Source organism: Hemitrygon akajei, chromosome 8, assembly GCF_048418815.1.
Source record: "Hemitrygon akajei chromosome 8, sHemAka1.3, whole genome shotgun sequence".
Classification (NCBI taxonomy): Eukaryota; Metazoa; Chordata; class Chondrichthyes; order Myliobatiformes; family Dasyatidae; genus Hemitrygon; species Hemitrygon akajei.
In genome coordinates, this window is record NC_133131.1 from 53,340,738 (window position 1) to 53,355,805 (window position 15,068).

The 15,068-nt window shown below is 44.8% G+C and overlaps 1 protein-coding gene across 1 annotated transcript in view; it reads left to right on the forward strand.

Annotated features, from left to right (window-relative positions):
- The window catches only part of ncf1 (neutrophil cytosolic factor 1), a 118,226-nt gene that overhangs the window by 80,013 nt on the left and 23,145 nt on the right, over positions 1-15,068 (forward strand). Inside the window, exons 6-8 of the mRNA XM_073053871.1 lie at positions 365-487; positions 7,164-7,271; positions 13,562-13,679. Coding sequence (XP_072909972.1) covers positions 365-487; positions 7,164-7,271; positions 13,562-13,679 — 349 coding nt within the window. The remainder of the gene's footprint in view (positions 1-364; positions 488-7,163; positions 7,272-13,561; positions 13,680-15,068) is intronic.

Below are 15,068 nucleotides of genomic sequence, written 5' to 3' on the forward strand. Positions count from 1 at the left end.
GTGAAAATCCTACTTTGTTTGATCTCCCAAAATGCAACACATCTGTCAAAGAACAACATGCTGGATGGTGATCTTTATTTAATCCCTACATAGGAACAGCAAAAGGCATACAGCCCACGCAAGATGCAACAAGGTTTCAGGGTAACTAAAACACTGAGTGTACTGCTCATGCAAAACTAAATGGCCCACACCTGCTCGTCTGTTTCCAGATTTCTACAGGTGTTTCCATTCGTGTAAGGTTGTTAGAACCTACACTAGAAAGAGTGTACGTGAAGCCCAAGCAACCTGTACGTAAATTAACATATTACCAATTGTTTTCTTGGTTTGGCCAGTGTTCTATATTAACCTTGTTTTTTCTTACTAGAAATCACAGGACCAATGTTGCTGCAAACATATCGTTCAATTGCAGATTATCAGAAGAATTCTAAGTATGAAATGAGCATCCAGACTGGGGATGTTGTAGAGATCGTGGAAAAGCATGAAAATGGTAAGAAGATCCTCTTCCTCAAAGAAACACAAATGTTCCTTCAAATGTTGAAAGGCATGGACAGAGTGGATGTGGCAAAGTTGTTTCCCATGGTGGGGGAGTCTAGTACGAGAGGACATGACTTGAGGATTGCAGGGTGCCCATTCAGAACAGAGATGTGAAGAAATTTTTAGCCAGAGTGTGGTGAATTTGTGGAATTTGTTGTCACGGGCGGCAGAGGAGGTCAGGTCACTGGGTGTATTGAAGGCAGAGATTGATAGGTATCTGAGTAGCCAGGGCATCAAAGGTTAGGGTGAGAAGGCAGGGGAGTGGGACTAAATGGGCGAATGGCTCAGCTCATGATAAAATGGTGGAGTAGACTTGATGGGCCGAATGGTAGAATTCTGCTCCTTTGTCTTATGGTCTTATGGTTCCCTGTGAATCCTCAGTAAGACATAACTACTAACTGAGTCTCCTCCCTTACCACCATTTGGAGACCTAAACAGTCTTTCTAAGTGAGGCAGCATTTCACAGTGGCAATTATTGCATCTGGTGCTCCTAGGATTGCCCCTTCTACTTCAATGAGATCCAGCTCAGATTGGAGGACCACTTTATCAATCACTTTGCTTCATCTGCTGTAACAGGCAGGATCTCCCATTCATTTTAATTGTACTTCCTATTCCCATACCATCATGTCTCCCCATGACCTTCTTTACTGGCACAGTGAAGCTAGATACAGATTGGAGGGGCAATGCTTCATATTCTTGGTAGTTTCAGACCTGATGATATTAACATTAATTTTTCTAACTTTTCAAATTCAAGTTCAAGTTTATCGTCATTCAACTGTATACATGTATACAGCTAAATGAATCAATATTTTGCTGGGACCAAGGTGCAAAACACATTTCGTCTCACATATAGCACATAAAATAATATTCACACAATAATATTAACAGATTTTGGTAAGCTCTCCCTTCAGTATATCCTTTATTTCCCCTTATCCCCGTGGCCCCATTACCCCACTCTTTCCCTCCCCCACCCTCATAACCTGTCCATTACCCACACCCTCCTCCATCTGCTTTCCTCCCACTTCCCTTTATTCCATGATCTACAGTCCTCTCCTATCAGCTTCCTTCTTTTGCCCTTTTTCTCTTCCATCTATCACCTCTCAGCTTCTCACTTTATTTATTTTGCCCCCTTCATCAGGATTCACACATCTACCAGCAGGCAGCTCATGCTCCCCCTTCCCCCACCAATTTATTCTGGCCTCTGACCCCTTCCTTTCCAGTCCTGGTGAAGGGTTTAGCTTGAAACATTGACTGTTTATTTCCTTTTGTAGATGCTGCCTGACGTGCTGAATTCCTTTGGTGTATTGCTCCAGATTTCCAGGGTTATTAGTCTCTCTTGTGTTAGCCAGTATACTGTTGTCCCTGCTTTTATCTCTACCCCTTTTGTCACAATACTCAGCTTTAGTCAGAGATGTCTTTGTGCTGCCCCAAGATTTGTATGGCTTCCTGTTGAAGGATGTAACTCTGCAGAAGCTGCAGGAAGATGGAGAATTCCCAGTTCCCACCGTAACATCCAACAGTCGCCACTGAAGACAGACTTAACCATATAACAATTACAGCACGGAAACAGGCCATCTGGCCCTTCTAGTCTGTGCCGAACGCTTACCTAGTCCCACTGACCCACACTCAGCCCATAACCCTCCATTCCTTTCCTGTCCATATACCTATCCAATTTTACTTTAAATGACAATATCGAACCTGCCTCTACCACTTCTACTGGAAGCTCATTCCACACAGCTACCACTCTCTGAGTAAAGAAATTCCCCCTCGTGTTACTCTTAAACTTTTGCCCCCTAACTCTCAACTCATGTCCTCTTGTTTGAATCTCCCCTACTCTCAATGGAAAAAGTCTATCCATATTAACTCTATCTATCCCCCTCATAATTTTATATACCTCTATCAAGTCCCCCCTCAACCTTCTACGCTCCAGGGAATAAAGTCCTAACCTATTCAGCCTTTCTCTGCAACTCAGTTTCTCAAGTCCTGGCAACATCCTTGTAAACCTTCTCTGCACTCTTTCAACCTTATTAATATCCTTCCTGTAATTAGGTGACCAAAACTGGACACAATACTCCAAATTCAGTCTCACCAATGTCTTATACAACCTCACCATAACATCCCAACTCTTATACTCAATACTTTGATTTATAAAGGCCAATGTACCAAAAGCTCTCTTTACAACCCTATCTACCTGTGACACCACTTTTAGGGAATTTTGAATCTGTATTCCCAGATCCCTCTGTTCTACTGAACTCCGCAGTGTCCTACCATTTACCTTGTATGTTCTATCTTGGTTTATCGTTCCAAAGTGCAATACCTCACACTTGTCTGCAGTAAACTCCATCTGCCATTTGTCAGCCCATTTTTCCAGCTGGTCCAAATCCCTCTGCAAGCTTTGAAAACCTTCCTCACTGTCCACTACACCTCCAATCTTTGTATCATCAGCAAATTTGCTGATCCAAGTTGCCACATTATCATCCAGATCATTGATAGAGATGACAAATAACAATGGACCCAGCACTGATCCCAGTGACACACCACTAGTCACAGGCCTCCACTCAGAGAAGCAATCCTCCACTACCACTCTCTGGCTTCTCCCACTGAGCCAATGTCTAATCCAATTTATTACCTCACCATGTATACCTAGCGACTGAATCTTCTTAATTAACCTCCCATGCGGGACCTTGTCAAAGGCCTTACTGAAGTCCATGTATACAACATCCACTGACTTCCCTTCATCCACTTTCCTGGTAACTTCCTCGAAAAACTTTAATAGATTGGTTAAACATGACCTACCACGCACAAAGCCATGTTGACTCTCCCTAATAAGTCCCTGTCTATCTAAATACTTGTAGATCCTGTCTCTTAGTACTCCTTCCAATAATTTACCTACTACTGACGTCAAACCTACCGGCCTATAATTTCCCGGAATACTTTTAAACAATGGAACAACACGAGCACCAATCCTCCGGCACCTCACCCGTAGATACCGAAATTTTAAATATTTCTGTCAGGGCCCCTGCAATTTCAACACTAGTCTCCTTCAAAGTCTGAGGGATTACCCTGTCAGGTCCTGGGGATTTATCTACTCTGATTTGCCTCAAGACAGCAAGCACCTCCTCCTCTTCAATCTGTATAGGTTCCATGACCTCACTACATGTTTGCCTTATTTCCATTGACTCCATGCCAGTTTCCTTAGTAAATACGGATGTAAAAAACCCATTTAAAATCTCCCCCATTTCTTTTGGTTCCATACATAGCCGACCACTCTGATCTTCAAGAGGACCAATTTTATCCCTTACTATCCTTTTGCTCTTAATATACTTGTAGAAGTTCTTTGGATTATCCTTCACCTTGACTGCCAAAACAACCTCATGTCTTCTTTTAGCCCTCCTGATTTCTTTCTTAAGTATTTTTTTTGCACTTTTTATACTCCTCAAGCACCTTATTTGCTCCCTGTTGCCTATATGTGTTATACATCTCTCTCTTCTTCTTTATCAGAGTTTCACTATCCCTCGAGAAGCAAGGTTCCTTATTCTTATTCACTTTGCCTTTAATCCTGACAGGAACATACAAACTCTGCACTCTCAAAATTTCTCCTTTGAAGGCCTCCCACTTACCAATCACATCCTTGCCAGAGAACAATCTGTCCTAATCCACGCTTTTTAGATCCTTTCTCATTTCTTCAAATTTGGTCTTTTTCCAGTTTAGAACTTCAAACCGAGGACCAGATCTATCTTTATCCATGATCAAGTTGAAACTAATTTTTTGCAGACTATTATCTTAACGCGTGGTTCCTTGACTTACTGTCGCCTTCCTGTCAGATTGAATCAGTCTGGCCAATCTCCTTGATCTCTGTTGTTAACAAGGCATTTTCTCCCGCAGAACTGCCTCTCACTGTGTTTTACGTTTGGTTGTTTGCTTCTTTCCTGCTCCAGTCTCTGTAAAACGGCCCGCTTGTACGTGAGTATCAAAGGAGATCAGCAGTTTTCTGTGATACTCTGAATACAACGAGTATAAAAACTAATGACATTATGATCACTGGAACCAAAGTGTTCCCCTACACACACTTCCGTCACCTGCCCTAACACATTTCCTAATAGGAGATCTAATATTGCATCCTCTCTAGTTGGTAGCTCTATATATTGATTTTGAAAACTCTCCTGGACACATTTTACAAACTCTAACCCGTATAGTCCTTTAACAGTATGGGAGTCCCAATCAATATGTGGAACATTAAAATCCCCTACTATCACAACTTTATGTTTCCTGCAGTTGTCTGCTATCTCTCTGCAGATTTGCTCCTCCAATTCTCAACCCCATTAATGTGGTCATACCTTTCCTGTTTCTCAGCTCCACCCATATGGCCTCGGTAGACAAGCCCTCTAATCTGTCCTGCCTGAGCACTGCTGTAACATTCTCCCTGACTAGCAATGCCACCCCCCCCCCCCCCCACCCTTCATCCCTCTGCCTCTATCACATCTGAAACATCGGAACCCTGGAACATTAAACTTTCACTAATGGCTATGATGTCATAATTCCACGTGTCAATCTACACCCTCAGCTCATCAGCCTTCCCCACAATGCTCCTCGAATTGAAATAGACACACCTCCGAAGATTATTAACATCACACACAAACCTTCTATTTGTGACTTTGCATGAACTTTTAGCATCATATACTTTCATCCCTGCTCCACTATCTGCTCTGTCACTCTGGTTCCCAATCCCCTGCAAATCTCGTTTAAACCCTCCCCAATAGCACTAACAAACCTCCCTGCAAGGATATTGGTCCCCCTGTAGTTCAGGTGTAACCCGTCTCTCTTGTACAGGTCCCATCTGCCACAGAAGAGGTCCCAATGATCCTGAAATCTGAAACCCTGCCCTCTACACCAGTTCCTCAGCCACGTGTTCATCCTCCAGAGCATCCTACTCTTACCCTCACTGGCACGTGGCACAGGTAGCAATCCTGAGATTACCACCCTCAAGGTCCTGCTTTTTAACTTCCTACCAAGCTCTCTATACTCACTCTTCAGGACTTCCTCACTCTTTCTTCCTACGTCATTGGTACCGATGTGTACCGTGACATCTGGCTGCTCACCCTCCCATTTCAGAATGCTGTGCACGTGATCAGAGACATCCCTGACCCTGGCACCCGGGAGGCAACAAACCATCCGGAGTCTCTGTCACGACCACAGAACCTCCTGTCTGTACCTCTAACTATCGAGTCCCCTATCACTACCGCTCTCCTCTTCTTCCCCCCTCCCTTCTGCACTGCAGAACCAGACTCAGTGCCAGAGATCTGGCTGCCGCAGCTTGTCCTGGGTAAGTCATCTCCCCCAACAGTATCCAAATCGGTATACTTGTTGTTGAGGGGAATGGCCACAGGGGAGCCCTGCTCTACCTGCCCTTTCCCCTTCCCTCACCTGATGGTAACCCAATTACCTGTGCGCTGCTCATTTGGCGTAACTGCCTCCCTGTAGCTACTATCTACAAACTCCTCATTCTCCCGAATGATCTGGAGATCATCCAGCTCCTGCTTCAGTTCCCTAATGTGGTTGGTTAGGAGCTGCAGCTGGAGCTTACTGGTGTCGTCGTCAGGGACACCAGAGTCTCCCTGACCTCCTACATCCTGCAAGAGGAGCATTCCAACATCCTGCCTGGTACTCTCTCTACTCTAAATGAACAAAACAGAACTTACCGGAACCTACCCTCACCTCTGTCTGTTCATGCCGAAGCCTGTTGAGCCAAAGCCAACCCACTCTGCTCCCTCTCAGTCCACTGCCCGCTCTCAACGCTGCCCGCTGTATATGGTGGTCACCTTTTTAGACTTTTGGTGCTCTACTGACTGACATCACGCACCTGCACAGTCCAGCCTCTTTTCCCCGAGCAGTGAAAAAAAGTGGCTTCTCTCCGAGATTCCTTACTCCTTCACTCTCGTCCTCTTGCTCCGATTTAGAAAAGACCTTTGAAAAATTCCTCTCCTTTTTAAACTTAAATCTATAGTGTAAGATTCCAAGCAACATATACAAAATGTGGAGGAACTCAGCAGGCCAGGCCGCTTCTATGGAAAAGAATAAACAGCTGACGTTTCAGACCGAGACCCTTCATCAGGAGTCATGAAGGGTCTCGGCCCGAAGTGTTGACTGTACTGTTTTCCGTAGATGCTGCCTGGCCTGCTGAGTTCCTCTGGCATTTTGTGTGTGATTTCCAGCATCTGCAGATTTTCTAGTGTAAGAATACAACCACTATGCAGACTTTCATCTAATATTTTTACAAAATTTAATACAGCACAACACAGGGACAAGTATCTTTGAGATCCTGCTTTTTGGCCTCTTACCAAACTGCTTAGTTGTTGGTGCCAATGTGCACCATGGCCTCTGGCTGCTCACTCTCTCCCTTAAGGATATCTTGCAACTGCTTCGAGACATCCTAGCAGGAAACACACCACAGAAACTCTTGTCAGCCCCCCAGCTATCAAGTCTCCTCTCACTATTGCCCTGTCTGCCTTCACCCTTCCATGCTGAGCTTCAGGTTTGGTCAAGGTGCCAGTAACCTGGCTGTTGCAGGAGTATGCACATGGGTGTACTTGTTGCTGAGTCGCTGAACCTGTAACTGTTCTCCGCTGTAGGCTGGTGGTTCTGTCAGATGGAAGGACGCAGAGGCTGGCTGCCGGCAGCATTCCTCGAGCCCTTGGATGGACCTGACGAGATTGAGGAGCAGGAGCCCAACTATGAAGGTGAGAGTGTGATCGGTCTGCGCATAACATGAGCTGATGCACTATAGCGCAGGCCCGTGTGGCTCAGCAGCCTCAGCATCAGGCCTTGGCAAGCCACAACTGAGGCAATGTCCTGATCGGCCACAGCCCTCGTCACCTAGGCCACACTGGGCCTGCGAGAGGACAAGGGTAAGGGTTTGTAAAAGATCAGCTGCAACCTGTGCAGAGGAATGTGCTGTTATGCACCACCTTAGGATGTGTGGAGAGGACTTATGTGTACATCGACCTGAGCATATGTGGTAAACTGGCTCGAGCCCATACAGTGATGGCCTGTGTATTATAGATCTGTGTAATGCATTAACTGAGCTGTATAAGACGGATGTGTAAAACATCAACATGAGACTGCATAGAGTGGGGCCTCGAGTTATACAGTATGGAAAAAGGGCCTTCACCACCATGTCCATATAAGCCTCTCCATTGGTCTCAATTGCCCATAGGCTCTTTGGTCCATGGCCTTCCATGTCTGCGACAGACAAGGTTATTTGTGGTAGATGTAATACTCAGGTGGCCACTTTAACTCACATGTTTTGTTCTTGTATAAAGTTGGAGAATTTTTGGAAAGATGTTTTTAAAACCTTATCAAAAGTGCTGGATCTGGATTTACAACCAAACTTATTTACAGCTATTTTTGGGATTATTCCATCAGAAGCAGGATATACTCAGCCTTTTCAACCTTATTGACTGGGAAAGCCATTTTACTTAAATGGAAGGACCCTAACCCTCCTACCACCTTTTATTGGCTTTCCTCTATCACGTCCTGTTTTAAGTCTAGAGAAAATAAGAAGACGGACATTGGATACATCCTCTAACTTTGAAGAAATCTGACAACCTTTTATTCAATATTTTCATGTGATCTGATGTTTGTACTGATTCTCTTCCAGCTATTTTTTCAGAACCTTGGATTTGATCAGAGAGTCTCTCTTCTCTTGGTTTTTCTCTCAGGATTGACTTCCCAGTCCTTTTTTTTCTGTTTAGAATAGTAGGTTTTTTTTAAACTCTTTTCTTTCATATAAAAGTTTCTAATAGTCCTTCCTTTCTTCATAAATTGATTAGAGGAGAATTATACATTCTATATCAAATTTATACTTTGTAGATCAACACTATGTGTGATTCTGATATTGTTTATTTTCTGTATGAACTGCAATTGACATATATCCCAGAGATATTCTCTTCCTGCTTGTATACACACTTTTTTTAATCAATAAAAAGACTGAAAAAGAAAAGAAGAAAGAGACAAGGCACTGCTGAAATATAACGGATTTCTCTGCCTGCACCACCCTCTCAGGCAGTCACTCTCAGTAAAATTTCCCAATCTGATTCCTCTAAACTTATACCTATGTCTCTTGTCTGAGACACTGCAGGAAGAATATTTCACCATACTCTGTCTATCCCCCTTTAACTTATATCTTTCAGCCTTCTTCAGTCAGTGAAAATAAGCCAAGATAATCCAGTCTCTTGTTGTGACAAGAAATATTGTCACCTCTGCTCCTTCTCCAGTATAATCTCATCCCCCCCCCCCACCCCCATGGTGTAGTGACCAGAATTGCACTCAGTTATAAGACCAAAAGCCATAGGAGCAGAATTAGCCCATTTGGCTCAGCAAGACTGCTCTGCCATTTGATCATGGCTGATCCTGTTTTTCACCTCTTCAACCCCCATACCCGGCTTTCTCCCCGTAACTTCTGATGTTGTTGTTGCTGTTCAGTCATTTAGTACAGTCCGACTGTGCCCTCTTGTCCTGGACTTCCTACACCATGGGAAACATACTGTCCACATTTATCCTGTCTAGGCTCAGCGAGACTGCTCTGCCATTCGATCATGGCTGATCCTGTTTTTCACCTGTCCACATCTATTCTGTCTAGGCCTTTCAACATTCAAGAGATACCCCCTCATCCTTCTAACTTCCAGTGAGTACAGACCCAGAGCCATCAAATGTTCCTTGTATCATAATCCTTGTATTTCTGGAATCATCCTCATGAACTTTCTCTGGAACCTCTCCAATGCCAGCACATCTTTTCAAAACTGTTCACAATACTCAAGGTGAGGCCTCACCAGTGCCTTATAAAACCTCAGCATCACATCCCTGCTCTTGTGCTCAAGAACTCATGAAATGAATGCTAACATTGCATTTGCTGTCCTCACCACCAACTCAACCTGCAAGCTAACCTTTAGGGTGCTCTGCACAAAGTCTCCCAAGTCCCTTTGCATCTCAGATTTTTGGATTTTCTCCCCATTTAGAAAATAACCTGCACATTTATTTATACTACCAGAGTGCATGACCATGTATTTTTCAACATTGCATTTAACTGCCACCTTGTCATGTGTTTGCTGGCTTTTTGCCATTTGTGCAATTTGTTCTTTTGTTGTGTTTTGGGTATTTGATGGTTTTTTAAAAAGGGTTTCATGGTGTTTCTTTGTTTCAAGGATGCCTGTGGGAGAACGAATCTCAGAGGTGTATTCTGTATCCATACTTTGATAAAAAATGTACTTTGAATCTTAAAGGTGTATGCGGTGAAATAGTGATCAGGTTTATTCCGAGCAAATGCAAAGTGTTGCATAAGAGAGGTCAAATGTAAAGGGATATAATAAATTGCAAGACCCTTAACAGCACTATTACACAGATGAATCTTGAGTTCCAAGTCGAGAGCTCATTGAAAGTGACCAGGTAAATAGATAGTGTGGTAAAGAAGGTGTGCTTGCCTTCATTAGTCATGGCATTGAGTATAAGAATCAGGCAGTCATGTCCCTTGTAACTTAGTTGAAATTTGGAATATTGTGTGCAGTTCTGTCCACTCCATTACAGGAAGGATGTGGAGACAATAGAGAGGATATAGAAGAGGTTTTACGAGCATACTGCCTGCATTAAATTGAGCAAATTTGAGGAAGACCCGATAATTATAAAAGATAGGGTACTGTGAAGGATCTTTTTACCAAGATCAAAGTGTCAGGTACCAGAGGCTATGCACTTAAATTGAGAGGGGGAAGTTTAAAAGAGGCAAGGTTTTTACACAGATTAGTGGATGCCTGGAATAGGCTGCCAGGGGTGGTGGTAGAGGCAGATGTAATAGAGGTGTTTAAATAGCTTTTATATCAACATGTGAATATGCAGGGAATTGAGGGATACAGATCATCTACAGGTAGAAGAGATTTAGTTTAACTTGGCATTCTCATTTTTACAAGCCCCTGCTCATTGGATGCTGTTGAATCCATAAACCAGCCTCTGCAAATCTAATTCTACCTGCCCCCTACCTTATGTGATTGAAATAGGCCCTACCCAAATTTAGGACAAAAGCTTGAGGACCATCGATAACAACTTTAAAACTTACTGAATTCTGATAACTGTTCCCAAGATGCTCCCTTGCTGAAATTCCCACTCTTGCCCAGCTTATTTCCCAAGATTAAATCCAGTGGAGACCCTTCTCTTCTAAGACAACCTACATATTGACTCAAAAACAATACTTCTGGGTCCACTTTATAAATATTATCCCACCTAATCCCTTTGCGTTAAGGCACAAGGGAATTAAAATCCTCCAAGACCAAAATCTCTGCTATTTGTCAATGTACCTGCTCCTTTGTTTCTAGCTGACTGGTGGAGAACTGGTAGTAAAACCACAAGCAAATTAATCACTTTTTAAAATTTTGTCCCATACATATGCCCTTATCTCAAAGGTTCAAAAGTCCAATATAATGTCAGAGAAATGTATACAATATACATCCTGAAATGCTTTTTCTTCCCAAACATCCATGAAGACAGAATGAATGATAGTTAAACGTAAGAATCCCAAAGTAAACCCCAGCTCTCCTCCTGCGTGTAAGCGGCAGCAAGCAAAAATCCCCTTTCTCCCCTTCCCCCCTTCGGCAAAAGAAAGCAAGCATCAGCTCAGCTTGGGCTCTCAGGCGTGAGCAAAGCAACAGCAAAGACACAGACTTGCAGTTACCCCAAAGACTTCGCGTTTCACCCAGCATTCAACATCCCACAGGTTCTCTCTCTCCCTCATAAGGGAGAAGGAGGGTCACCATTTTCCCAGCGAGCGGGACATAACAAACAACTCGCTGGTTTATGATGTTAAAAGTCTGTTATGTCATTTTTTTCAAGCTCTGTACCTGAAGTTTGCGAAGATCCCGGGTCTTCGGGCCCAGAGCAGTAGATTTTCTGACTCATCCAACGACACACCGTGACACCCACCCTTGATCTGCCCATCTCCAGAGCCCCGAGATCTCCTTCCAAATCCGAGCGGGATTCTCAGTCTGAACCCTTGGCGTGCTGAACAACGGCCAGTCCTGAAAACCCAAAAATGGGTCTCATTCCCACAAGGAACCAAAGTCAGTACATAATTCCAGGCCACGGTCTCCAAAAGAACCCTGAAAGGGAAAAATAAAGATATTAAAGATGGAAATAGAGCTGCTTCCTATTTGAAGAGCCACCCAGGATATTCTACCTGAGCGCTGCCAAAATCAGCACTTTCTTGGCCATACTTTGACATATCTGCATTTCGTATCTGAAACTTCAATACCATGAATCACTTGGGTGCCAGTCCTTCCTTTCTCCTCTCCAACCATAATAAATAAATAAATGTGATGTGTATGTGTGTATACACACACACGCACACACACATAATATTCACATGGTCTAATTTCCTTAGTCTAACTTGTCAGGCAGCCACCATTGAAATTCAAACAATTTCACAATTTCACTATTTCACTTTCCACATTCCATCCATTCTTCCAACTGGACTTTTGTTTGGTCTATACCCTATATATACCATCACTGCATCTATGTACATTATGACACTATGTAATAGATTGGTTTGGACCCAGGTAGGGTGGATCTGTGAAATATATTGGTTTGGGATCAACATACACAAAATGCTGGAGGAATTCAGCAGGTCAGGCAGCATCAATTGAAAAGAGTAAACAGTCAATGTCTTGGGCTGAGACCCTTCATCAGGACCGGAAAGACAGCGTAAGAAGGTGGGGGGAGGGGAGGAAGAAGTACAAGGTGACAGGTGATAGGTGAAACCAGGAGAGGGGAGAGGGTGAAGTAAAGAGCTGGGAAGTTGATAGGTGTAAGAGATAAAGGGCTGGAGAAGGGGGAATCTGATAGGAGAGGACAGAAGACTATGGAAGAAAGGAAAGAGGGAGGAGCAGCAGAGGGAGGTGATGAGCAGTTAAGGAGATAAGTTGAGACAGGCAAACAGGAATGGGGAATAGTGAAGCAGAGGAGTAGGGGGCAATTACCACAAGTTCAAGAAATCAATGTTCATGCCATCAGGTTGGAAGCTATCTAGATGGAATATAAGGTGTTGCTCCTCCAACCCGAGTGTGGCCTCATCATGGCAGTAGAGGACTGACTGACATGTTGGAATGAGAATGGAAAATAGAATTTAAATGGCTGGCCCATGGGAGATCCCACATTTTATAGCTGATGGAGCAAAATTCCTCGGCAAAGTAGTTGTCCAACAGCGTTGGGTCTCACCGATATATAGGAGGCCATATTTTGAGCACCAGATACAAAAGATGACCCAAACAGTGTTGCCTCACCTGGAAGGACTGTTTGGGACCCTGAATGGTAGTGAGGGAGGAGGTTTAGGGGCTCCACTCTGTGGCACTTGTTCCACTTGCAACGATATGCACCAGGAGGGAGATCAGTGGGGAGGGATGAGTGGATGGGAGGGTTGTGTAGCAAGCAATCCCTGTGGAAACCGGAAAGAAACAGGGAAATGGTAGGATCCCATTGGAGATGGCAGAAGTTGTGGAGAATTATGTTCTGGACACAGAGGTAGGTGAGAACAAGAGGAACGTATCCCTAGTGTGGCAGCAGATGGGGTGAGGGCTGATGTGTGTGAAATGGAAGAGAGGTAGGTGAGGGCAGCATTGATTGTGGAGGAAGGGAAGGCCCTTTCTTTGAAGAAAGAGGACCTCAGTTGTGGAATGAAAAGCCTCATCCTGAGAGCAGATGTGGTGGAGATGGAGGAACTGAGAGATGGAGATGATGTTTTTACAAGTGACAGGGAGGGAAGAAATATAGTTCAGATAGCTGTGGGACTCAGTGGGTTTATAAAATACATCAGATAGATTGACTCTCTAGAGATGGAGACAGAGAGATTGAGAAAGGGTCTCATGGGTTCTCATTGGGATGCCTGTTATCTAAATTTTTTGGGCAGTTCTATTTGGTTCCAGTTGATTTGATGAACTGAGTGACTCAATAAGACTGTGCAGACTGTTGGGTTTGATCTTGTGCGGTGTTGCAGGTGAACGTTATAAAGTCATTCGAAGCTATATGGCAGTGCAGGAGGACGAGATGAGCCTGAAGGAGAACGACATGGTTGATGTGATCCACAAGCTGTTGGATGGCTGGTGGGTGGTCCGGTAAGTGTACACATTAAAAATACCCCCATTCCTTCTTCAGCAGCCCAGAAAAGTTTTTATTTTTCTCTTTGCATGGTGCTGAACAAGACAACACATCTGGAAAGCTAACACAAGGAAATTTGCAGATGCTGGAAATTCAAACAATTGGTTGACACACTGGTGGGTGGTGGTGCTCACGGTGTTTACTGAAGTTGGTGGGGGGAGGGGTTGGTTGACACATTGGTGGGTGGTGGTGCTGACGGTTTTTACTGAAGTTGGTGGGGGGTGGTGTTGGTTGACACATTGGTGGGTGGTGGTGCTGACGGTTTTTACTGAAGTTGGTGGGGGGAGGGGTTGGTTGACACATTGGTGGGTGGTGGTGCTGACGGTTTTTACTGAAGTTGGTGGGGGGTGGTGTTGGTTGACACATTGGTGGGTGGTGGTGCTGACGGTTTTTACTGAAGTTGGTGGGGGGAGGGGTTGGTTGACACATTGGTGGGTGGTGGTGCTGACGGTTTTTACTGAAGTTGGTGGGGGAGGGGTTGGTTGACACACTGGTGGGTGGTGGTGCTGACGGTTTTTACTGAAGTTGGTGGGGGAGGGGTTGGTTGACACACTGGTGGGTGGTGGTGCTGACGGTTTTTTACTGAAGTTGGTGGGGGAGGGGTTGGTTGACACATTGGTGGGTGGTGGTGCTGACGATTTTTACTGAAGTTGGTGGGGGGAGGGGTTGGTTGACACATTGGTGGGTGGTGGTGCTGACGGTTTTTACTGAAGTTGGTGGGGAGGGGGTTGGTTGACACACTGGTGGGTGGTGGTGCTGACGGTTTTTACTGAAGTTGGTGGGGGGAGGGGTTGGTTGATACACATTGGTGGGTGGTGGTGCTGACAGTGTTTACTGAAGTTGGTGAGGGGAGGGGTTGGTTGACACATTGGTGGGTGGTGGTGCTGACGGTTTTTACTGAAGGTGGTGGGGGAGGGGTTGGTTGACACATTGGTGGGTGGTGGTGCTGATGGTTTTTACTGAAGTTGGTGGGGGAGGGGGTTGGTTGACACATTGGTGGGTGGTGGTGCTGACGGTTTTTACTGAAGTTGGTGGGGGGTGGTGTTGGTTGACACATTGGTGGGTGGTGGTGCTGACGGTTTTTACTGAAGTTGGTGGGGGGAGGGGTTGGTTGACACACTGGTGGGTGGTGGTGCTGACGGTTTTTACTGAAGTTGGTGGGGGGAGGGGTTGGTTGACACACTGGTGGGTGGTGGTGCTGACGGTTTTTACTGAAGTTGGTGGGGGAGGGGTTGGTTGACACACTGGTGGGTGGTGGTGCTGACGGTTTTTACTGAAGTTGGTGGGGGGAGGGGGTTGGTTGACACATTGGTGGGTGGTGGTGCTGACGGTTTTTACTGAAGTTG